Raw genomic sequence first — 26,083 nt, 5'->3', positions numbered from 1 at the left:
AAACTCAAATCAGCATAGTAAGCACAATAAACATTGATGGTAAGAGAGAGAGAGAGAGAGAGAGAGAGGACAGTTACATGACCGCAACATATGCTACTAATAGTAGAAGGTGCAAAGGAAATCGAAGACATGAAAGTTACACAAAAGATGGCCATCAACAGTTTGGCAGAGACAAAATGGGATGCTGCAGTTGTCTAAGATGAGAGAGAACTGGACCTTAATAACACCGCCGTCGTCTCTTTTCTTCCACTAGAACACTTGTGAGAACGAGCACATGACCAGAAAGAGACACCTCGGTAGACAAACAAATAGCTAACCCCCAAAAAAATGATTACTGTACATGCCTGCTGTAACTCGTGATCTTTTCAGCGAAATGTCACTTGGTCAAACTCCTTGTAGCGCCCTTATCCGAGCTTATGCAAGACGACGCCACAATTCCAACTTGGGATCATCACTCCTTATCAGCCACACAGCAGCCTCACATTCGTTTCTCTAGTGATACGGTAGCCAACAGGACAAGTAGAAGAGTCTTCAATTCCTAAGCTGGACTTTAGTGCAAGCGGAGGCTCATCTCATATGCTGCTGTTTTCACGCGAAAACCGCGTTTGTCTCTTTCTCGCCACCGCGAAGAGGGCTGTCAGTCGCCATCTAGTTGATGAGAACAAGAGAGACCAGATGCCTTTAATGGATGATAGAAGCCAGATGTCTGCTTGACTTCCATGGACGGACTCATAAGCTCACAAATAAATGCTCACCATTGATTTCTGGTGGCAATGAACAACACAGCTATCCATCTTGTGGTCACTCCATGTATCTTCTGCTTGTTTGAACTCCTGATACATCCATGTTTACGGCTATCCGTATCCCCAGTGACGAGCAAAACTGCATCTAATGACACTGATAATGCTCGCCATCAACTCAGCATCGTCGACTGCCATTGTGCATTGCGAAGCACGAGATCGGTCATGTCACGCCATCAAGAAACAAAGTTAATGCTCGGTCAAAGAAGTGCAGGAGACAAGGATTCGTCGAAGCGAGTGACCCACATAATCCAATATCTCACAGCTTATTGGCCGCTGCCGAGATATACGCCGGCAGAGGCCCACAAGCACGAGGCATCAGCCAATCACGTCAGCCGATGGCAACAAATAAGATATCCACCGAACACCCTCCTCTCTCTCTCTCTCCTTCATCCCCTCGCTTCAACCCACTTCCATCCTCAGAGTCCTTAATTTCTTCTCCTTTTCGGCTGTGTATGTGCTCAGTTTCATAGCTATAACGTGTAGGAGACGACCGAGAAAAAGACGAAGAGTGCAACTCCAAAGAGAGAAGAAGAGTCAGTAGAGACAACAACTACAGCTTGAGTTCAGGTACTTAGATTGCTCTACACTCCAATCTTTATCTTCTGTTCTTTCATCTGCATATACACATTTTGAGGCTCTTCTTGTGGCATTCTTCAAGATCTGCTTTCCTCCTTCAAGATTTCATGCTACCTCCTCCACCAAAATACATGTAGCTATCGTATTCTTTCCTTTTCCTGAAGAAAATTTGTTGAAATAACTTGGAAATTTGAGCAGCTATTTTAAAGAGTTCTTCCTGCTATCGGGCATTTCTAGCTATTTTAGTGTGAAAATAAACATTAAAGTACTTAGTTAAGTATAATATCAGCTTAATTCCAATGACCTCTCGAACAAACAAGCTCACATGTTGCCATGCAAGCTTGTGAATTGAGCCCACGTTGCCTCGTAACTCGATCTTATGGGAGAAATCATGGATTCGGGATAATTGGATCTATGCCGGAAGATCCGAGACGCTTGCATACGAGTTAGCTCTCATTCATGTGCTACTTGAAATTTGCCATGATCCAACTGTGTATTCCTCTGCAAGATAAACAGATATCCCATAGTTATCGAGCATAAATTTTGTCCTTATTCAGACTCTTATCTTTAATGGGATCCACAAAAAAGAACAAACGCAATCACAATTTATGATCGGTAAATGAGGTATCATTTTTGGATTTGTTCTATTGCGATAGGTCCACTGGTCCTAATTCTTGATGTGCCATGCAGAAGCATTTTTTAAAATACTTTTTTATAAATCGTTTCCGATACTTTAAGAAATATGTTTGAATATACATTTTTTTCATAAAATAAGTAAATATTTTAAGAGATTATATGTGCATTGGATACGACCTATTGAGAATTTAGAAATAAAGTAACCGCTTATTCCCTTTGCTAAATGTGTTTGATGTTTAATAGATAACGTTTCTGTTTTTTGTTTTTGTTTTCTGCTAATTGTTACAGGAAATGGACGAGGAGTCACCAACCCACCGACCCACCTCCTCGCTCATCCCACCTCTGCCACGCGACTCCCGTGGGTCCCTCGAAGTCTTTAACCCCAGCCAGCCCAAACCCCGCTCCTCCCCCTTTGCCACCTGGCAATCTCGACCCGACCCACAGCTCTCGGCCCACCGGGCCCCACCTCCGCCCGCCGCCGCCAGCGCCGGCGACGACGACGACGAAGACATCATCCGCCCATGGATGGCCCTCCCCTCCACGTCGGCGGCGGCGCCGCTGCCTTATCTGCCCTATCCCATCTCCAAGAAACCTCCCGCCGCCGCCGAGGACGTCGGAGCGGCGGCGCAGCGGGCTGCGGAGTGGGGCCTGGTGTTGAAGACGGACGAGGAGACGGGGCGGCCGCAGGGCGTCGAGGTGCGGAGGTCGGGCGACGAGGCCGGGGACAAGGGCCGTTCGCGGAGAGCCTCTGGGGGGAGCTCGTACCGGAGCTCGGAGGACTCGGAGGTGGCGGCGCGGGGCGGGTTCCCCCGGGTGTCGGAGGAGCTCCGGGAGGCGCTCTCCGCCTTCCAGCAGTCCTTTGTGGTGTCCGACGCGACAAAGTCCGACCACCCTGTCATGTACGCCAGCGCCGGATTCTTCCACATGACCGGCTACCTCGCCAAAGAAGTCATCGGTAGGAATTGGTACGAAAAATCTTTGCCCTAATTTCTATTGTAATTAATCTTTCTTTACCATTTGACATGGGAAAGAGCACAACTATGTGGAGAAAAAGAAATGTTCTCTAAATTTAAGTTCTTTATCTTTTTTATAAGTAATTCATCGAAAATGTTTGCTTTGATTCTTCTATCGAAAAAAAAATTTGCATTCTTGAACTCGTTAAATGATTTTCAAAGGCTAACAACAAATGTAACATAGGTGCAGGTTCCTCGGAGTAGATTTATAATTTGAACTTGATAGTTCCTTTTTTGATTGAAATTGCTGTTGCGCAGCCGATTCCTACAAGGTTCGGGTACTGACCCTGAAGAGATTGCAAGATTAAGGGAAGCATTGTCTGCCGGTACAAACTATTGTGGTCGCATATTAAATTACAAAAAGGATGGCGCACCATTTTGGAATCTTTTGACAATTGCACCCATCAAAGATGAGGCTGGAAACACTCTCAAGTTCATTGGGTAAGATGTTGGTTATAGATCTTCCTAACTTCCAGCTATGATGATTGCTTACAGAATAAAATGATTGGTAATCTACCTCTTTCAAACTTATCCGTCTTAACTGTCTGACCGTTGGAAATTTCACAGTGTTCTTGTATGTTGATATTGTGCATATGTTCCTTCTTGGAACTGAACTTGGTCATTGTTTCTGCAGGATGCAAGTGGAGGTTAGTAAATACACAGAAGGATCAAAGGATATAATGGTGCGGCCCAATGGTTTACCAGAGTCTTTGATTCGATATGATGGTATTGGTTCATCTTGATTTATTTCTGTGTAATAGAACATTGTCAAATTAATTTGTCTTTATTTACATTATAGTTTTAACTAATAGAATAAAATTGTTGGAAACCACTTTTTCTTATGTAGATTAATCTTGCAGCTAGGCAAAAAGATAGGGCTCGCAGTTCAGTCTCTGACTTAGTGCTGGCCGTCAAGGATCCACACTCACTTTCAGAATCAAGAAGTTACCCTTTTATGAGAAAATCTGAAGGTGGTGGACAAACTGTGGTGTCAGAGGTTCCTGGAAAGAAGAGTTCAGAAAATGCCACTGCTGCTAGGCGTAATTCACGTAGTGGGATGAGGAGTTCGATGAACAAAATTTGTGAACTTCCTGAAGTAGCAAATAAATCAAGAAAATCAGGTCTAAAGTCCTTCATGGGGTAGGTTTTATATTTTTTCTCTCATGATTTTTTGTCTTAAATACAGCTCTGGTATTTGTTAACTTTTGTGATTCAACCATTAGTGATGTTAGTCAGTAGTGACTGGCCTTCCCACAATGCTATAGGAGTTCCTTTCAACTATGATCGTAAGCCATCATTTGTCTCCACTAAGTCTCTTAGGATATATGGTAAGCGTAACTAATCTAATATTCAAAATCATTGGCGTATTGCTACTTTCTGTTACAAAGAATACAATTACTTTGTCCTGGGACAATTTGAGTGGAATAAAGTGGTAGTCATTCAGCCATATTTGTGTTTGCAGACTTATTGGCTTTGGCCATTTGAATGTTGAAAAGCATGAGCTGGAAGTTCCTATTGAGGAGTCCCTATTGATGGAAAGCGATGATGAAAGGCCTGAGAGTTTCGATGATGAGGAAAGAAAAAAAGAGATCAGAAGGGGCATCGATCTTGCTACAACCCTTGAACGCATTGAAAAAAATTTTGTCATTACTGATCCAAGACTGCCTGACAATCCTATTGTAAGATTCACAAAGCTGGTTCTTGTTTCTAATATGTTCATTTCCTTCTGTTGGAGTTATTTGATGATTTTCTTTTCAGATATTCGCATCAGACAGTTTCTTACAACTGACAGAATACAGTCGTGAAGAAATATTGGGAAGAAACTGCAGGTGTGCAGGAATTTCCTTTGCTCTTTTAATGCCAAATATTATATTTGATGGGCCAGGACAACTTATTTTGTATCTTAATATCTTCAATAAAATGCAACCTCACATCTTAACATAATTTTTAATTTGTAGCTCAGCTGAGATAGTAGAAATAAGATTACAATTTACAAAATCTCATTTCGGTCATCATGAGTTCTTTATTCCTATGACAGTTGTTGTTATAATGTCTTGGTTTGTATAAATATCAAAATAGATGAACTTTAATTACATTGGTATTTAAATGTATAAATAAGGTAGCTGAACACTGTAATCAAAATAAGGGCCATTAATGCACATTTCCAAAATTTAGTTCTGTTTATTTGTTACTTTTGTTGACTCTTTGGAACTTGTAGGTTTCTCCAAGGCCCTGAAACTGATGCAGCAACTGTGAGGAAAATAAGAGAGGCTATAGATAACCAGAGAGACATAACTGTGCAGTTGATAAACTACACAAAAAGCGGTATGCCTATTTTCTAGGAAATGAATATTACTCTTATTCCTGGCAATTCTGATTAGTTAAAGTTCATTTTTTTGAATATGGATAAATTTGTGGCTTCACATAGTGTTTTTAAGAATATTATCCTCTTCAGCAAAATAACTATCGCATGATGCATTGAATTTCAATTTATCTCATTCCTGAATACCATTTTGGTCACAGTTGCTATTGTGCTGTCAGCTTATTTGAATATTTCTGTGTTATGACCTTTAGGGAGCCCCTCTATAATGCACTCCAAATTCACGACTGCTTTAGTTTTAACACTTGTTACACTTTTCAAATCCTGCTTAGGACTGTTGATGACAATTGATGTTATCACTAAACAATAATCACTATTGATGTTTCTCCCAGTGTCTTAAATGTGTCGTTCATTTTGGTTGTTAATAACAAACCTGAAACTTCAAGTTCAACTTATGGGGAGATTGATTATATCATGGACCATGATTTTGTAGCTTGAAAAGAGGTGGTGGAGTAGGTGCAGATCTTCTAGTAAAATTCAACGAGGATCATGTTTAACAAAGAGCACTTTCCGCCTTTAACATCTTTTCTGCAAATTGACAAGTATATACTACTGGATTAAATCTCCTAATTTCTTGTGACAGATTCAAATCTTTTTGACAAATGAAAAAAAACTTAAATTCTGAATGTATATTACCTTATCACTTCATCCTTTGATTTTTAGCACAGTTGTTACTCTATTTTTCTTTTCACTAGAATATGCACCCTTTTATCAAATTTCATTGATCTTGAGATGGTTTTTTACATTGTTTGAACTTTGAATCTTCTTCCTCTCATCTGTCACCCTGTAGATTAAGGATCCCCATGAATTGGATTCAGTAGCTACTTGTAGGCTTGTAGCCTTTCCAGTGCTGGAATTGTTTTCCAGATATAAGTTTTTACTTGCAAGACAGATGCCATTATGCTGAAACCATCTTTATCTTCATGTCTTCATGCTAGTATCAGTGGGCATTTGAAGTGACAAATTCCAAAAGAGACAATTACCAGTTATAATTATAGCATCAACAAAGTTGTAACAGTGTTTGCATTTCTGATATGTAGAATGTTGGATCAGTTTCAGAAGTCTAATAGTGTCATTGGATCCAATATCATCTTATGAAATGACACCACTACTGGTTTCTAATTTCCCATTCTTGATGCATTCTGATTCTTTTTACTAATTTGTACGTCATACAGGTTGTCTAGATCCTGTTTTCCTTTGATGTGCCATCTTTTAGGTACTATGTTGGATCAAGAAGAGTACATGAAACTAAGGTTTGAAATATCGTACCGTATCAGCGTTTCGACATTCGCTCGGTACGGTACAATATAGTATACCGAGCGGTATACCGTTCGGTATATATATATATATATATATATATATATATATATATATATATATATATATATATATATAACTCGGCGACGTCGTGTCACCTTTAAAATATATATATATTTTTTGTTTTTTCCTTCTCCGGGTGACGTCGCCTTTAAAAAATTATATATATATATATATATATATACCGTCCAGTAATGGACGGTCCGTGTATCGGTCAGTTGACGGACCAGTAAGTACCACGCATACCGGGTGGTATTATTTGAAATTGCATACCTTGCATGAAACAACTGTAGTAAATTGCTGTGTTCATTTTACTATGATATTTTAGTTTGCTACTACAGTTGACCATTTGGAGCATCTGTTGGCTTCATGTTTCAAATTTTATGCTTTGAAAGTAGATTTTTTTTATATCCAATGGATAATGTTAACAAGTTAAAGATGCGGTAGAAAATTTCCTATAATATATCATGTTGTTGTAATTTATTAGTTATTTTCATCTGTCAGGTAAAAAGTTCTGGAATCTCTTTCACTTGCAACCCATGCGCGATCAGAAGGTACATTATTAAGATAATTTTGTATCTCCCATTGTTTGAGAAATTGCACATATTGGGTTACTTATATATCTCAGTAAATATGTCTTTGCGTTTCTCAAACAGGGAGAAGTTCAATATTTTATTGGGGTCCAGTTGGATGGTAGTGAACATGTTGAGCCGCTACAGAACTGTATACCAGCAGATACTGCCAAAGAAAGTTCGAAGCTGGTCTGTTGTCTTGTTCAGTTGCAACCAATTCTAAAATGATTGTTACATAAATCATTTCTCCATTTTGGTGCCATGTCAGAGTTCTGTGTTCATTTTGCATAACTGATAGTTCACTGAGTATCTCAAACAAGTTGGTCTCCAAAGATTTTCTTTGTTGATCAGATGCCCGCTGTTAAAAGCATGCTTGCTGCTAGCTCCTATATGCTGTCCTGCCACAGCATGATAAGTATTGCACAAAGTGATATGTAGAGCTACCTCTTTTTCTTCTCACCCTGGAACTGACTGATGTCAGTTGATTTTGGGGCCTTGAATTGTTGGATTTTGAGAAACAAAGCATCTTAAGGTTCAGGTTTGACTGATCCAAAATTGTATTAATTAATGAATTGGCTGGATTTGATTTTTGAAACTTGATCTGATATAGATTAGCCTGAATTAACCAGTTGAATGATTGGTTTAACATGAAACATTTCATGTTAAGGTTGGTATGTTAATCTTTCCATGTTTAGGTCATGTCAGTAGGTGTGGATCATACAAGGTGGTCAAATTTTGTTGCAGATGGATTATTGTGTTGCTCTTGACTTGAATCAAGCTGTCCTCCTTATCGAATGAGTTTTGCAGTTAGGATCAGCTTAGCTTGGTTATATATGAATCATGGATGGAGTTAGAATGTTGAGATGCTTGACAAATGCTTAGTTTCAGGTTCACTATCTTGGTCTAGTATAGGCATCTTAAAGAGACCTTGCCACTTGCCAACAAGGATCCTCAATCTTCAACATTCGCATTACTCTTGTTGGATCTTTTGAGTTATTATGAAATGCTTTTTGGTGACTATATATATTTCCATTAATTGAATGCTTATGATATAAACTTCAGGTGAAAGAAACTGCAGATAATGTTGATGAAGCTGTTAGAGAACTTCCAGATGCTAATTTGGTGACTCATACACATTTTGTGTTTGACAAAGGTTCTTGTTATTAACTCTGATGATATTTCATGATTATGTGCAGAAACCTGAGGATTTATGGTTTAACCATTCAAAGTTGGTGCTGCCAAAGCCTCACATGCGGAATGATACATCGTGGAGAGCTATCCAGAAAGTATGTGATATTTTGGATGTGTAATTTTTATTTTTAACTAGGAAGAAAATTTTGTTACATTAAAAAACATGCAAGACAACTCACATATGGGCTTGGATTGAATTTGAGACTCATCAATTGTGCAATAGTGCATTAACCATTGGAATGTCTCAACATAGATCGGATATGCAAACTTTAGTATGGAGTCTATGAAGATAATGTTTATTTAGAAAACTTATCTTATGTTTATTGCATTCTAGTAGTTTGAATTTCCAATAAAACAGATTGTTAAAGCTATTGTTAAATTAAGCAGTGACTTAACATATTTTAACATTTATTTTAAAAAAATCTTTGGTTGACATGGTAAGTGCTTGTTTTAATATATAAAAAACATATTTCTCTTGTTTTGGCATAGAAAAAGAAAGAGATAGAAGGGGAAAACAGCCTTATCATTGTTGACTTGTGACACTATAGGTTAATCGCTGCCTTTTTAGAGTAAGGAAACAAATTAAATTTCTTCCTGGGCTGTCATGAATTATGGCCATTGACAAGAGGGGGATATGCTTATTTTATAATCGAGTAGAACAGTGTGCTTCATGATGATGACATGAGCTCTTTACTGTTATCTATTGTTTATATGATTACACTGCCTAAGTCAACTGATTGTACCAATTTAGTTCACCTGATCGTGGGAGTACTGCAAACAACCTACTTAATATTTACGCAGGCATGTAGTCCAGTATCCTCCATTAAGATTATATGCAATATGTAGTTCTCTGCTCACTTGGCATATGGGAAGATTTTACGATCACAACAACTAGCTCTTTATAGAAAAGGCACTCATTATTTAAATAAATTGGCAACATAGTTTAAGAGCTTGATCTCATGTTTGCCAATAGTTCTGCAGTTCACAATTAGTATTCATCTACAGGTTGTAGAGAGTGGAGAAAAGATTGGATTGAAACATTTTAGACCTGTTAAACCTTTGGGCTCTGGTGATACTGGCAGGTGACTGTTTTCTGTGTACAATATCTCGATAATTGCTCTAGGCCAATGCATCTAATTTTGTGTACATTGCTCATTTCTTTTTCTTAGTTTACTATGAACTAGATCGCAATGCTATCCTATACATCTGATACCAATTGTTTACTCCAATAATGGGACTTAGCTTCTTTGTTTATAAGTTCTCTATCTTGGCATATATGTGCCTGCTCTTGTGAAATCTATATCACTGAGGGTATAGTATATGAAAAATTTTATTTGCCCCAGAACTACCAATGTTATTATCAAATTTCTTGAACCATTCATCGACTCTTCATGTCTTAATATAGACGTATGTTTTTTAGCATCGCTGTGTAGATTATTGTGATTGAGAATATGGATATGATAGCTTTTGGTAATTGAATATGCATTAAAAAAAAAAAGAACATGCGTTTGGTATGAGTCACATAAAGTGACATATCCGTCCGTGTACACATTATTTTGCTCTTGAGGCCCAATTTGAGTTTCTCAAATAACTTTACAAAAATGCTTCATAAGATGGTAACCTTTATAGCCTATACTAGAAAGTCCCTTGTGTCTGTTGTTTCTGTTTGATATCAAGGATTTAAGTATTAGTCTGATACGAATTTCATTAGCTTATCATACCAATTCAGTGCTTGTATATGGGGAGATTTACCAACCTATACTGTCCTATATCATTGAATTAAGTATAAAAATTAAACATGAATGGTGCATTTACCGGTTTCGAGTTATAAATTTAAGTACCAGTACTTGGTTAGATCAGTAAATACCAGTAGATGCATACTAGTTCCACCGGTAATAAAAATATTGTTTGAAGTTGTCATGCTAATTTGTAGTCTTATGCTGTATATTCTCCAAATGAGCAATGATACTTGTGTTTTGGTAACTCCTACTTAACCAATAAAATCAGTTTCTTCATAGAGCATATATGCTTATGATGCAGATTGATGAGTTTGAAAAAAAGTCATCAATGTGCCTTTCTTGTTGGTATCACCTTTTGTGTGTTCCACTTATATATATATATATATATATATATATATATATATATATATATATATATATATATCTTATTATTCTTTTAACTCAATAAGTTTAACAAATTTGTATGCTTTGAAACGACAGCGTCCACTTGGTGGAATTGTTAGGAACAGGAGAGTACTTTGCAATGAAGGCTATGGATAAAAATATCATGCTTAATCGTAACAAGGTAAGGCACTGTTTATTTTGTTGCTGACTTGTATATTAACATACATTTTCTGTCTACTGGTAATTGAACACGCATTTGTTATGAGTCAGATAAAATGATAGTCTAAAATGGTTGACAAACTGTTCTCCTTAGCATGATCTGGGACCAGCTTCAGAGTGTGCTGCATAGGTTTGACTATCTACCAACTATTCAAGTGCCACTGAAACCACTTGTTTTAGCCAATGGCTGGCACAGATATACTGCTATGGCATGACAAATTTACATTGACACAAAAAGTGTTGATTGGAACAAATTGTTCAGGTTTAGTGTCAAATAGAATTGGTATGGCCTATACGACGAATGTGTCACGCTATGGAGTACTGAGATGGACAATACTGGTTACTTTTCTTAGTATGTCAGCTTGAGAGTTTTTGGCCAATGCAATAAAAAATTTCCAAGATTTGAAACTTTGCTATCTGCCTCCTGAATTATGTTCTTTTTAAATCGGGCAGCAAATTAACTTAGTCATCCATATCATGTAGCATTCTTAGTGTCACCCCATGCAATTAGAACATTGGTTAGACATGTCATCTTTGACTGCTATGATCTTTTTTTGAAAGGGTAAGCATAATTTATGAAAAGAAGGATATGTGTTTAAGCCCATAAAAGATGCAAAGAAACTTGATAAAGGGGGGGGAATGGGGTTCCTGTTATCTGTACCTTGACATAGTATAAGTTATACTTTTCCATGAATAATAAGAAGCTTAATTTTGTCAATTATTCATGGAACAAGAGGCTTGTAACTTCTTACCAGAATGCTTAGTTTTCTTGGTCATATGAATCTAGCATTTTCTTCCAAATTACTACTTGAGTAGGGAGTGTGAAAGAGTCATGAATTGCAAGAATTCCACTTTCAAACTGCCTATGTGAAATTCTTATTCTTTATATGGTTCATAATGATTCATGGTTTATGGAGTCACCAGATGTTTAAGTCAATGTGAACATTTGATAAATTGCTGATCTTTTGCTTCAGGTGCATAGAGCTTGTGCAGAAAGAGAAATTCTTGATATGCTCGATCATCCTTTCCTTCCTACATTATATGCATCTTTTCAGGTTTAATTCCCACTTCTCTGATGTTTTAAAGTCTAATACATAGTGGAACTGACTGTTCTACACTGAGATCCTAGCTTTCATGACTATCATTTGTGATGATAATGAATACATCTCTATGGATAGATTTTGCAGTTCTAGAGAACTCGGTAACAAAACAATGAACAATGTCTAGAGCCAAGCCAAAAAATAAAGAGAAGCACCTCGTTTTAGTGTTTAATGAGTTTATTTGAAGAACACATAATTGTGCAAGGCTAAGGTGCTCACACATCCCTCAAATAACTTTGTCCCACAGAGAGGCACAATCTGTTGTAAAAAGGAAGCCATTTGTGATAGTCATATGGAGGATATAAACCACTTAGAAGATGCTTAGAAGCCTACAGAAGACTTAAACCATAATAACAGCATTCAATTGAATCAACAACTGTTAGTTATGAATACTTATGTCTTTAGTGCAAAACAGATCCTTATCTACATGCTTTCTTGAAGAAGTCTATCTGTCTTATATAGATATAGTCTTTCTGGATAAGATGGATAGTCTACAAATATTGGTCCTTTTATTGGTGTTTTACATTTGTTTGTCTAATTAAAGTTCCAAAGCCCTTATCTCTTGGTTAGTTTACATATGAAAAAAGGGATACTCTTGTCAGTATGGTTCTGAGAAGGGTCAATGTACATAGTTGATGGTCTTATCCCTGCAGGTAAAGAAGCTGTATTCATGACTTGATTTCTGGTCACCCAGGTTGCAAAATAGCAACTTCATGTGGCACCAAGGCTTGCCCTCTTTTGTTAGTTTTAAATATGTCAGGGCTGTTATATACTAAACAAAAAGGTTGTGATGATCATAACAGGTTTGGCATAAAGAGTTATGCATGCATTTTATTTTCTTAATGTACTAAAACTGAAATTCCATATAATTTCTTATCTACGTTGGTCCAGGAGTCCTAGGCGTGTTCAGCTTATTTCAAACAAAAGTTTTCACCTTATGCAGTTCTCGTTTTTTATTTTCTTTATATTTTCCAACTTTTGTTTGAGTTGCTAAACTGCTATCTAATGGATTTTCCTCGTGTTACATGCAAAATTATTTCTGCTGAGGATAATACCCATAAATTCTTATGTACTGCAGTCCAAGACACATATCTGTTTAATAACTGATTACTGCCCTGGTGGAGAACTTTTCCTACTACTAGACAGGCAACCTGAGAAAGTCCTCAAGGAGGATGCTGTTAGGTACATTTTTTTTAAAAAACATGTTTACAGTGGTTGATTAATTGTTTTGTTGTTTTGTGCACAGAACCAATAACATAAAACATAGTGCACCATGTAACTTATATATAAAAGTGGTATGACATTTTGAGGTGTCATTTATTGTCTCAGTAAAAATTAATTAACCTTCATAAGCATTGTTGAGTTGTAAACATGGATGCTACCTCTCTTTCCTAGTTCTCTATCTTACTAATGCTTATAGCACTCAAAGAGAGATGATTGTTCACATTTTATAACGACTCCTCATTGCAACTTGTCATATTTTTACTGAATTCTATTATATTCAGGTTTGGATACTTTCTTGATGTTGGTGTGAATTGAATCAAAACAAAAGAAATGAAAACAAAATTGTGGTTGCTAGTCTTAGGTGTGAGCAGTTTACAGTAATTGTATAAAAGACATCATGCAGCAGGCAAATGCATTGCAGGAGAACTTACTTGACAATCTTTTCGCACTCTCCTTTTACCAAGCAGTCTAGTACAATCTATTATGATGGTGCCAAACATTCCAAGTTATTTCTTGAAACAGATAATAGATGCCGCCTACAAGATCATCTTTTTTATTTATAGGTATTGCTCAGTTGACTTGGACAACCCAGCTCCCTGAGAATCTAATCCTACTTCTCCAGAACATACCAAATTAAAAAAATTGCAAAACAAGTCAGGAAATGAAGGTTTTCATTAAACCTCAACCTACCACTTTCATTTTGTTCTCCTCTTCTTCTTGTTTTAGCTTGATATTCAATAGAATGAAGTAGATAAAAATTGCTCATCTTTCCTTAAGGGGGGAAAGGGATTTTAGAAGAAAAATAGAAATTGATCGGGGTTCAAAAGAACTCAAATTTGATAGTTTTGGATTGCAATTGAGCTAAATTATATAAAGGATATTGTTAAATATCTATTGAAGTTGATGAGGAAAATTTGGAATCTGGAGTTTATCCCTAAAGCTTTCATCTTCTTATATTTGTTACAGAAAAAATCAACTGATTTTTGTTTGTAAGATACTCTATTTTTCTGTAGATTCTCTTTTTCAAAAGAGTACTTGCATCTTTCTGAATGGTACTGAAGGCATCTTTTTTGCACAGGTTCTATGCTGCAGAAGTTGTTGTAGCACTTGAATACCTTCACTGTCAAGGTATGTAGCTATTTTTTAATAAACGTAACTGTTACTATTAGTAATGCATCTTTTTAAATTATTTTTTGAATACTTCTTATTGTCAAGATATATGTAATACCAAGCCCATTTTATATAAGAACCTTTATTATAACAAGTCCTTCATAAGGGTATCCTTTTAAGCTCATTATTTTCTCTTGGACAAAATATAACTTTTGCATATGTTATGATTAGAGCTCTGTATTATTAACTTAATCAAAAGAAAATTTTCTCTTGGTTGATATTTTGTCCTGACCAAGAGAAAGATCTTTTAAACTACCACTTTGTATATTTGAAATTTCGAATCAATAAAATATCACTCCTTACTAATTGGTATGATTGGTTTTTTAACTTTGCTAGAAACTATAAAAAAGATTTAAATATTCCAAGTTAACTAAAAATATTATTTTGTATAGAGCTCAATGGTGGGAAAGGATCAATGCAGGTAAGATAAATAGTTGAGACATTATGACTTGTGTTGTTTTATGAAATGTGGATAGCTCATGGAAAGAATGTACTTTGTTGGTAAGTTACCCAAAAAAAGAAAAACACTGTCAATTGTCGACATCATGTATCATCTATATTCTATATACCTCGCTGGTATAAACCACACAAGGGATGCATGCTAAGCAAGTTAAATCAGTGTCCCTGAGTTTTCTGAATCCTAAAGATTATCACTATAAGTGTAGCAAAATAATGAAAATAGCAATTTTGTCAACTTTTTTACAGAATATATCAAAAGCCCCTTTGACATACATTTCATTATGGAAAAGCATTTTATTAAATTGCAAAAGGCTACTTGTTTGGTAATTCTCGCAATTCCATCGCCAAATTTAGGCTGAAGTAGAGTCACTATTCAGGAAACAGATACAGCAGCAAAGATCTTGTTTGACTTGCATATGCATGAGTTGTTTGGGACAATTAAGTTCTGTATAGTGTTCAGAAGGTGACAGGTTCTGGGTATTTATTTCAGCTGAAGTGTTTTTAAAGAGCAAAAGTACATTTTAGCATTAACAGATGACAATGACATGAGTAGATATTCAAAAAATAATAACATCTAGAAAATAAATTTAAACTTGAAATAAAAGACATGAAGACATAATTTAGATTGGCCTCACAAGGAAGCCAACAAGCAGAGCATAACAGAAAAGCAAGTATTATGAACTAAAAATAAGAATTCGAGAAAAGAAAAGGGTCCCAACCTCCTTCAACTGTTAACGTATTGATGCCTCATGTGTTGAAGGGCTCCCTCTGTCATAATAATAATAAAAAAAATCTAATTTGATTTGTAACTCATTTAAATGCACATTACAAAGGGAAAAAAAATAAAGGGAGAAATAAGCGTTCTCTGTGGTTTACCCCTGCTAGGTACATAGACATTGAGATCCTGCAACTATCTTTACATGAAGCAATTGAACAGCTGTGAGATAGATAAAATCAACTAACTTCCATTTATGCTCAAGGTCATAAATGCTTTGTGTGCCATAGGTTTTGCCCTCACCATGGCATGAGGTGTCCCATCTGTGTCACTATACAAAAGCATTGCATATATGTACAGTGACTTGTTTTATTCAGGGGAAGCAAACTAACCTTGCTTGCGCTCTTGGAATTCATTTTTGTTATGCATGTGTATGGTATATGCTAGATGTTTGACAATTTAAATTGACTGTGGTTCCTGCTAATTACTTCAGTTCCCTGCTTGTGCATCTATATCGTGGCCCATCCTTGTGTCAATCTCTAAGAAAAAATTGAAAGTTGAAACATATATATTTTTACCTTATTCTTTATTTGGTTGCATGCGGTTGAAATGATTTTACTAAAATATGAGTTGTTGTTATGCATCTCATACTACCAGCTTGCATTGGTTTTCCTTTTAAATATACCATGTCAGAACTTATTGTTATACTCCCTTCCCTTGTTATTATAGAGAGTACCCATAGAATATACTTCACAACTTGGCAAGAATTTTCTATCAGATTTGCATGTTTGATCTTCATATATTTCTGGTGATGAAAGTTTGTTTACTTTCTATAGGTATCATATACCGAGACCTAAAGCCGGAAAATATCTTGCTTCGGAGGGACGGACATGTGTCTTTGACAGATTTTGATTTATCATGTTTGACATCTTGCAAGCCACAGGTTGGTAGAATTTTTTATGCCATCATATGTGAAACTGTATACTCACATCCAATATGTCTATTATCAATTTTCCTGCATTAATGACCTCAAAATAAATTATTATAAATTCATTCATTCCCCATTGTCTCTAACTCTCTATTATATGATTAGCATTTTATCTCTAACTGAAGGTCTAGATAGAATTCTGCATATGTTTGTTCATGCTGATCTAAAGAGTGTAACAACTTGCTTAAAAGAACAAGTTCCAGAAGTTTCTGTTATATATTGGCCATGGTTGGCTGCTTTCCATTGAACATCCTTATGGCATTGCATGCATAAATTTGAATCCATTCTTGATGACTCTGTATGATCCTTGATCATAGTTATATGGTGTTGCCAAATTATTTTAGCAAGGTCTCCACATGTGGCTCCATGGCAACTTTTAGCCTTTTCTGGAGATTTTTGGTATTACATTTTGTTTGTTTTCTAGTACAATTAAATCAGATGCAGTAGTTAGATATGTTATCTCCTTAGGGTCCATTAAGAAGCCTTTTATCCCGGACTATATTATTCTTTTAGAATTATGGTGAACTGTAAAATTATTTTCTTGTATGAAATGACTGATCTGCATGTGTATCTAGCTTTTGCTTCCAACAGTGGAGGACAAGAAAAAGCAGATAAAAGAAAAGATTTCTCCAATTTTTGTAGCTGAACCAATGCGTGCATCAAATTCATTTGTTGGAACTGAAGAATACATTGCGCCGGTATGTCTTATCATTGAACTAAACAATTTTTTTTCACTTGGTATGAAGGAATACTTTTGATTATACCTCTGTGAAAGCAAATTACTGGTAATTGAAGATATTAACAATGTAACAGGAATCTGGCCAATATGATTTGACATTATACAAACCAAAATTGTGTCTTTGATCCATCTGATGGTTCTTTCATGGGAAAGACTACATCATTGTGAACATTCCATGTTTACTTGGAGCTATTTTTTCAATATGATTTTACTACTGTTTCAACAGGTTCTTCATCATAATTATTGACATGCCTATTTGAGGGTAGATTGAATGAAAATGTAATAAAAGTGTTGGGAATGAGTAGATTATTCTTGCAAACAGTGTTGCTTTTTGCATTTTTCTTCTTGACACACCAAAATGATTCATGAACAGTGTAAATCAGCTTTTAGTGTATTGTAATTCATTAGTAAGCAACTTGCTCACCCTGAGGATGGGGAAAAAGGACTTTTTCAAGTCTCTCTCTTTTGCTATGAGATTGCCCTATTCCTATGGTTTGATTTTGGAGGTACGACTTTTTGATTTTAACTTCACCATCTTCTGTTCTCAATGCAGCCTTTTCTGTCACTAAAGTTTTTAATATATTAAGTAATATCTTCTTCAATTCTCTTACAAATTGTTCCTAAATGTTTACAAAAGCTTTGCAAATTTTTGCTATATATGTTGTTTGCAAACAATGCTTCAATAGTTCTCAAGATCACAAATGATATATCTTGCCACAACTCTGAGCTTCTGTGTTGCTCAGAGCTGCATTTTGTTGAAACAATCGGACTGAACCTAAGAGGCACTAATAGCATTTTCTAATAATGATAATAATAGATGCAACAGTGGACTGCTCTATTGATTGCATTTTATAAAACTTCAGTTCATTTATCTCATGTGGTTTTTGCCAATTAGTTCTATGACATAGGTCATTAGTGTCTGGAAGCTATCTTTGTTCTGTTTCTGCATAGGTACTGCTAAGCATCAGATCTATTTTGTTAAGGGCACGATAGAATGAAATAGTAACTTCAAGTGAAATACCAAGACCTGAAAATACATTTTTTTTCAAGAATATTCATCTACATACATAAATTTAAGTACATAATGTAATCTTTTAAATACATAATTTAATTAGTTCTGCTGAATTTAGACTTACTAATTCTCCTTTCGATCATCTTGTTACACTAGTATTTGCGAAGTTCAGCTTGGGTGGAAGTAATATATTCATTGTTTCATATATAATTTTTTCAACATATATATTTATCATTCTTTTTGTAAAATGATTATGTATATGCATCATACATGGTTCATAGATATGAATGTAACACATATGTTGGATTAGATATTTAGCAACTTTACTCCAAAAACATTACTTGTACAAGGCCAATACATCTTGTCATTTTCTTGCAGGAGATTATTAGTGGAGCTGGCCACACTAGTGCAGTTGATTGGTGGGCACTAGGTGGGTGAATTTTAAAACAACACGAAGCTATCCAATTTTTGGAATGATAGATAATATCAGTGACTTGTTAGATTGATTCATTCTTAAAACTGTTTAAACATGAAAGTGTTTCAGGATATAGACAAAAATGGTTGTCTGTTATATTATGAGTTTGTACAAAGATATCAAACATGCCAGTTCAAAGAGGAAGAAACTTCTGTGTCAATCATTTAGGAGGGGAGAGGCTTGTTGACCCCATAGTGCTGCACTCATGCTAATTAAAGAATGATTTTTCTAGTGGGCCGTCTACTATACACACATGTTGTCAGTGCAGTTTTCTGAAAAATATCCAAGTTCAATATGAATCTGATTCTTTTTATTTTCATTATTTAAAGCAAATGACAGAATATTTGTCAGTCTTATTTCACTAAATTCATGAAATAAGGACAGAGAGATAAAAGGGATGAAGAAGGAGATCCTGTGATTAAGGAAAGAGGTTAAAGAATTATGGATCCAAACAGACAGGATGTTTTAGGAGAATGGAATATCACAGTTCACTGTTGATCTTCCAGGAAATAGATCATCGGATAGCATTCTTCAGTTATCTATTCATTAGCACTCTGGAGAATTAAGTCGTCCTTGTTCTTCCACAGTTGTCCCTGTTCTAAATCTAGATATTAAATAAACTACCAACCAGGTGTGGGATAATGGATTTTCATCTAAGAATTGCCTGGCAGTTTATGCTGATGAGATGAAAGTCAACTTTTTCTGGTAGATTTTTAGCTTAGAGTTTTACGTGGAACTTCTATACATGAAGGGACCACTACCTGATTAAGCATCTTGTGAATGTGATATCTATAAATCAACTTCTATACATGAAAGGCCACCCCCTACCTGATCAAGCATCTTGTGGATGTAAAATCTATAGATTTAAAGTTGGTACATGACTGACATGGCCAGGAATAATGTGACCGAGATATTTGCCATCCTGGTCCGACACCATCGCATACTTGGCTCTTTTTTGGCAGATTTTTTCCACATGGTTATAAGATGGTTATATATAAATGTTGATATTAATAAATGTAGACATGCAACTTTGTGTTTGTATACATGTAATATGAGAGAGGGAGAGAGTTAATCGAGCTGTTATCCACTTGGAGGATAAGCATCAACAAAGTTCAAATTGAAGATGGGACACTAAATTTCAAAAGTTGCACCCTTAGACATGATGTATACGACATCTATAATATCGAGAGAGAACTAGTCTATTGTTCTTAAGGTTCCTAACCTTGGTTCGTCAATCAGATACAAGATTGTCTTAATAGCATATTACAATATTTGTGGTGATTTAACATTCTAATTTAGTTGAATTGTGCTTGTTTATATCCCTAAACACTGAGATCAGAATCAGTGAAATTGATCTTGACTAATATTGTTAGCACTTTATGTATCACTGATTTCATGCGTATTTAATGTAGAGGTAAGACATACTCTATAATCATGGTTTACTGATGTTAAGTTCTCTAGATGTTATAGATCATGTTTGGTAGTAAGATCTCCCTTTTAGACATGTGGTCATTTGCTTTTAGCTGTTAGGATTAAAGTCTCGGTTTTCGATAGAATCACACCTCTCTGTCTTTTCCTTAAGGGCATGAATATGTAGACATGTTTATACATTTATGTGTGTAAATATGACATATTCAGTTGTGGTGAATGAACATATATACATGCACAAATGTACATTTTTTTGTCAGTATGTTTGAACATTGACAGTATACACAATGCTCATGTTGATATATGCAATATGGTAAACAAGTTCGATGATAACCTAGAGTGTTTCTGTTAGATAACTAGATTAAAGCAATTACAATACTTGGTTTCCACATACAATATCATATTTCATGAAAGGTCGAAAGGTAACCAAATGCACAAGCCTCCTACCTCTATTGAAGATTGGGAGAGTTAGACATACAGCCTTAGCTATTAACCACAATACAGAAAGTCCATTTCAAGTTTCATGAACTAAGAAGCATGTTATTGCACCTATAGAGAAGAACACTGATTCAAACAAAAGTCCTGCATGAGGCAAGGAATTACGTACCAGGTACCAGGTACTAGTCCAGGTTCGGACTGGTACATATCCGAGCCATAATGGTGTATTGTGTGTTGGTACGTTGGTATGTACCATGATACTGTTGGGGGAGAAAGAAAAGGGGAGGAAAGAGGAAGAAGATGAATAAGAAGGAATAAGAGGAGGTGGTTGAGGAAGAGGTGTAAAAGAGGAGGAGATGTACCTGATCTGGGTAGACTGTCACGAACGGTCGTCGTGCACTCGCAACAACTCCATTCAACGAACCGTTCGTCGCTCACACCTACATGTATAGCTGCTTGACAGCATGTTTTGTCTTGGTTTTGGGTCATTTTGCTTGTAAAAATATAAGTTCGAACAAGCTGCAGCGTTACAAAGCGACCGCTCACCGAATCGAGCAAAACAGCCCCAAAACATCCCAAAACAACTCCGTTTTCGTGTGCCGCGGGCTGATTTCTGGAATCCACCTCCGCTCACCAAAACGTCAGCCATCTCAACCCCTTGAAACCCCCCGGGTGGCACAGGGCTGGATGGGGCTTCGGTATAGTACCGGGCGTTGAACACTCCTTCACAAGTTGCCTTGACGGGAACTTGTTGTCGTGCCCGGGACTCGGTGAGCAGCTGTTTGTGGGCTTGCAGCTGTTCGTTCAACCTTCTAAAGCCCTTGTTTTCCCCCTCTCTCTCTTTTCTCTTGTGCACGCAAGGTGCTCGCTGAATTAGAGGTTGCAAGCTAAGTTCGCGTCTTGGCCGCAAGGGTGCCTCACGCCTTAGACAATTCCAGCTAAAGCCATGACAAGACGGCAGGCACACAAGCAATGGTGTGGCGGGTGCGCGGGAAACAATGGGCAGTGGGCTTGCAGGCAGTGGCTGGGGCACATGGGTGGCTACGCAGTAGTGGAGAGGAACACTTGTGAGGAGTCGCAACTCATGACCCTGACCCTCATGAGCTAGCACTCTAATGATTGGTTTTAAGGGCTGCTCTTCATGCCATCTGGTGGTCGGACTGGCAAATACTGGTTGAACCATAGCGAATTGGTTGGTTTGCAATCCTTGACAGGACATGCCAGGAACATGACAATACATCTGTGTCATCTATTCAGATAAGACATCTTTGTGGTATTCTGTTCCAAGGTATCTTAATGCTTAGGTAAATCTGGAAATAGGTGATCAGATTTGTTGGGTTTTCCTAATTTCTCGCCCACTTTACCTGATTATACTGCTTCTTTCTATTATGATAGGCATTCTTCTTTACGAGATGCTATATGGATACACACCATTTAGAGGAAAGACAAGGCAAAAGACATTTGCTAATATTCTTCACAAGGACTTGAGATTTCCTGCCAGTATATCGGTGAGTCTTTTGATCACATTCAAGTATTTATTTAAAAATAAAATAAAATGTATTTATTCAAATTAGAGGCTTAACAGTGTGCATTATGCATAGTTGGTTATATTTGTAATAGCAGATGTTTTGTTTTTCATGCATGAATATTCATATGTGAGGTGAAACAAGTGTGTGTATATTTTCTTGCAGAATTTTTTGTTTCCTTGGGACCCTTACTGATTTCATTGTACCATAGGCAATATTGAGCAAAGATTGACATTATGTGGCTCAGGAATGTTCCATTATTTTTTTAGCACAACATAATCATATCTTGCTAGTTGGCATGGATGTCCATGTCCTGACCAGCACGTGCATTGGCACCTTTGGCACATGTCAGCAGATATTGAGCATTATGACTTATACACCATATATAGATATAGATCTACGATCCCAATAAGTTCCGTTGTTTGTTGTGGCATTAGTTGAGGAAGGAAACTTGGGATTGGTATATTTGATCAAGTTTTGTTTATTTTGTTTCGAATTTAATTTTTCTGATGTGATGATATTAATAACCTGGCTTGCAAATTCTAGCCTTGTTTGAAATGAAGCCTGTGGATGGTCCCATTAGCTGACATGGTTAAGAGTTAAGACTAAGCATCTATGCAGCAAGTATAATGCAACTGTGGATTCAAATCTTGACTATACTGGTCGATATGATCTGGTTTTTGCTAGTAATGACAAACCGATATGTGGATGAGACAATTTCACTGGGTCCAGTCTGAAGTTGGACAAGCTGCACAGGAAGCTTACCACACCAGACTTCTCAGATGGTAAGCTAATCTTACCCAACGATACCAGGTGATAAGCCTACTGTTTAGTACTTGCACCTGTGGTACCCAACTTTCTTTTTTTTACCTTTTTCTTCTTCTTCCCTGCTGTGTTGCTGCCTCCTCCTGGTTGATGTCACAGCTCCAACTCCTCCTCCACTGCACTTCCATGTCATGACACCGCTCTTCTGCCACATGGCACCATTCGTCCTCCTCTCTTCTCTCTCCCTCCTCCCTCTCTCTCTCTATCCATTGGTCCAACTTCTACCTGTATTGACACTATATTGTATTGGTACCATGCAGGTCTGGCCATCAACCAGTATTGGAATGTCCTAAATTTTAATGCATGATTGTAATGTCACTTTTTTTTTTCTCATACCTAAAGAAGTGTCATGTCTGTACCAATCACTTCCAGCTTCAAGGATCACTCTGTTTCTTACAGCATATATTGTATAGATTGCTTCCTTTAGAGTCATTTGTGCTGACTTTAAATGTCATACATAAGGTGATTGGCTAATGATAAGGAATGTCTTTGCAATCTATTTATTTAATAATGCTCAGTTATTTATGGTATCTGTACATTTGTTACAGAAAGTACATGTTATATTGGCAACTTGGTTATCTGTATTCCAAGTTACTTTGCTAAGTGATCCATACAATGCTGACTGCTTTTTTCACAATATATAGATTGTTTGCTTTCTAGTCATTTGTGCTGACTTTAAGTGACATACTGATACATAAGGTGATTGGCCAATAATAAGGAATGTTTTGGCAATCTGTTTATTTATCAATGCTCAGTTGTTTTATCATTTTGGATCTTTATTTCTTTCTTTTCTGATCTCTATTAGTTTTTCAAAGAAAGTACTTATTATCATGGCAATTTGATATCCATACACCAAGTTACTTTGCTTAGTGGTTCATACAGTGCTGACCTCATTTCTTTTAGCAGGTAAGCCTTCCTGCAAAACAGTTGATATATCGATTGTTGCATAGGGATCCTAGAAACAGGTTGGGTTCATGTCATGGAGCTAATGAAGTTAAGAAGCACCCATTTTTCCGTGGCATCAATTGGGCCCTTGTGCGTTGCATGGTAGGACTCTGTTGCTTAAGTATATATTGTGATGTGTGGTAATTTGAATGTTCTTTCGTATATGTGTTTGCTTTCTTTCCAAAAAAGAAAACTATTATTAATGATTGAAATGCATACACACATCCCTCCTATCTGAGGAGAGCAAAACATTGAAATATGGAGGAAAGCCATTTTCCCAAAAAGTGCCTACACTATTCATCTATGCATAATTGGTTAACCAATGAGCTGCACAGTTCCTTATCTATGAATATGTGTAAGCTTTGCATAAAAACATTATAGTAATCCCGAAATGTCACATCCAATTTGCTATCATCCAAGGTGGATCACTGCCATAGCATCTGTTTCCACCTGCAACCATTGAATCCCCACACTTCTTGCTGCAACAAGGCCTTCCTTCATTGCTGCAGCTTCACTAAATAAACTTGTTATGTCCCTCTTATGCTTGCATCCTGCAAAAATCACATGTCTAGAATAAGATTTAATATGTATATCCTAACCCTCCAATCTGAGATATACTACCTAAACTGTTCCATGATTCCTCAGGCAATCCCCATTTAACCAGGCATGGTTTGTTTTCATTCCTTCCACTAAATCCCTCAGATGTAAGAGCCTCTTGATAGTCCAGGCAAGAGCAACGACTCCATGGAGAGTCACATAAGGATTCAGCCTTCCACCATTAAACTTCGCATCGTTTCTAGCCCTCCAAGTCGCAATTATAGCTTGATTAAGGCATATCATCTTCTTCCTTGAACCAATTACCATCCACCCAATTATTTAAGTATTTAAATTGAAATAAAAGCTTCTGTTGATATAAATTCAAAAACCTCAGTAGCAAAAGCACAGGAAAAGAAAAGTGATCAGTTAAAGTTAAACAATACATGTCAAACTAGAAAAAGCTTGTTGCTGATGCTAAAAATGACAAGTTAGAGAACATGGTGAGATATGGTCCCATAACTGGGCTGAACTTAAAAACAAGGGCATATTTAGGCCCCTTTTATTTATGTTTGTAAAGCATTTGAGGACTGGCACAAGCATAGGGCTGTGAAGTAAATAATTTGACAAAGTAAAATACAAGTACCGGACATGGATATCGCAGGATATAGGAAATATAACAATACAAGCTACATGTCTCTGCTGAAAATGCTAAAATACTGTGCATTTGAGAATCTTGTCAAATCAAGTGATCTAACCAACCTTCATAATGGAGAACTTGTTTATGACATTGTATAAATAAACTTGAGAAACACATGAATCTTTTGTGTCTTAAATCTTAATAGTGTTATCCTAAGTTAGTCATGGTGACCTTTTAAGCTAGGAAATCTTAGCAATGTATGATCAACGGGAAAATAAAGCAATAAATTCATTACTTTGTTATTGTATCTGGAGATCCTCTTTGAATGTAGAATACACTTTTACTTTTTATTGCTTGGTGGTCAAGAAAATCAGACTGTTTGTTTTATGTTCCCAATAAGAAATATATTTTGTATTGGCCAGAGCCCTCCCAAGCTTGACACACCACTATTCGATCCTAAAATGGCAAAGGAGGCTGAAATGGTAGATACCGAACTGGTAGACGTTCAGACAGTCTTTTGAGTAGAGGTATTTGCTCATTTCCACGACCTATTTCGAGAATTGTACTACATATATACTTGCCAGTTTATACATGTAATTGCCGTATTTCCAGAATAACATACCTAAATCTTGTGCTTTACAGCAACTGCTTGGTCCTGCAGTATTTTTGTGGCATCTCAGTCGTATGTGCATGTCTCCAGCAACTAAAGCTGATCCACCTTATAAGCTGATTCTAATGCCAAGATCTTCTTTTTCTGTTCCAAGAGGTTCTGCTTCCCTTGAAGGATATCCGAGACATAAAAAGAGTAACTTTCATGCTAGTGTATGAGTTATTTATTTATCACTGGCTCAGCCATCGGTTTCTTAGAATCTGATTTGAAGTCTATGGTTGTATGTAAATTAACGCAATAACAATTAGATGCCATGTAGTTAACAGCGATAATGCGCCACTTCCCGCATGCCAGTTGAACTAAATCGCTTGTATATAACATGACACCACTGTACCAGTTTCACTGTGCTTCCATTGTTTTCTCTT

General features: G+C 36.6%; 1 protein-coding gene across 5 annotated transcripts; it reads left to right on the top strand.

The window, feature by feature from the left end:
- Nucleotides 1–1,161: 1,161 nt before the first annotated feature.
- On the top strand, nucleotides 1,162–26,060 carry LOC135616975 (phototropin-1A-like). 5 transcript variants are annotated; one of them, XM_065116761.1, is made up of 24 exons: nucleotides 1,163–1,370; nucleotides 2,304–2,980; nucleotides 3,287–3,469; nucleotides 3,663–3,754; nucleotides 3,889–4,168; nucleotides 4,491–4,707; nucleotides 4,787–4,857; nucleotides 5,247–5,353; nucleotides 7,230–7,279; nucleotides 7,382–7,486; nucleotides 8,360–8,419; nucleotides 8,494–8,583; nucleotides 9,494–9,570; nucleotides 10,708–10,792; nucleotides 11,805–11,885; nucleotides 13,009–13,112; nucleotides 14,233–14,282; nucleotides 16,335–16,441; nucleotides 17,062–17,184; nucleotides 18,616–18,667; nucleotides 21,974–22,086; nucleotides 23,833–23,976; nucleotides 25,471–25,575; nucleotides 25,691–26,060. In XM_065116761.1, exons 2-23 carry the CDS (start codon nucleotides 2,307–2,309, stop codon nucleotides 25,567–25,569), a joined length of 2,964 nt encoding a protein of 987 aa, XP_064972833.1. In that variant the 5' UTR covers nucleotides 1,163–1,370; nucleotides 2,304–2,306; the 3' UTR covers nucleotides 25,570–25,575; nucleotides 25,691–26,060. The 5 variants fall into 5 exon arrangements, with proteins under 5 accessions (XP_064972835.1, XP_064972836.1, XP_064972837.1 ...); XM_065116762.1 differs by having other exon boundaries at nucleotides 1,164–1,370; nucleotides 23,836–23,976; XM_065116763.1 differs by lacking the exon at nucleotides 8,360–8,419 and having other exon boundaries at nucleotides 1,162–1,370.
- The last annotated feature ends 23 nt before the right edge of the window (nucleotides 26,061–26,083 follow it).

This window comes from Musa acuminata, chromosome BXJ2-7 (genome assembly GCF_036884655.1).
Source record: "Musa acuminata AAA Group cultivar baxijiao chromosome BXJ2-7, Cavendish_Baxijiao_AAA, whole genome shotgun sequence".
NCBI lineage: Eukaryota > Viridiplantae > Streptophyta > Magnoliopsida > Zingiberales > Musaceae > Musa > Musa acuminata.
Note: the sequence above shows the minus strand (reverse complement) of the source record. Positions and strands in the feature narration are given on the sequence as shown.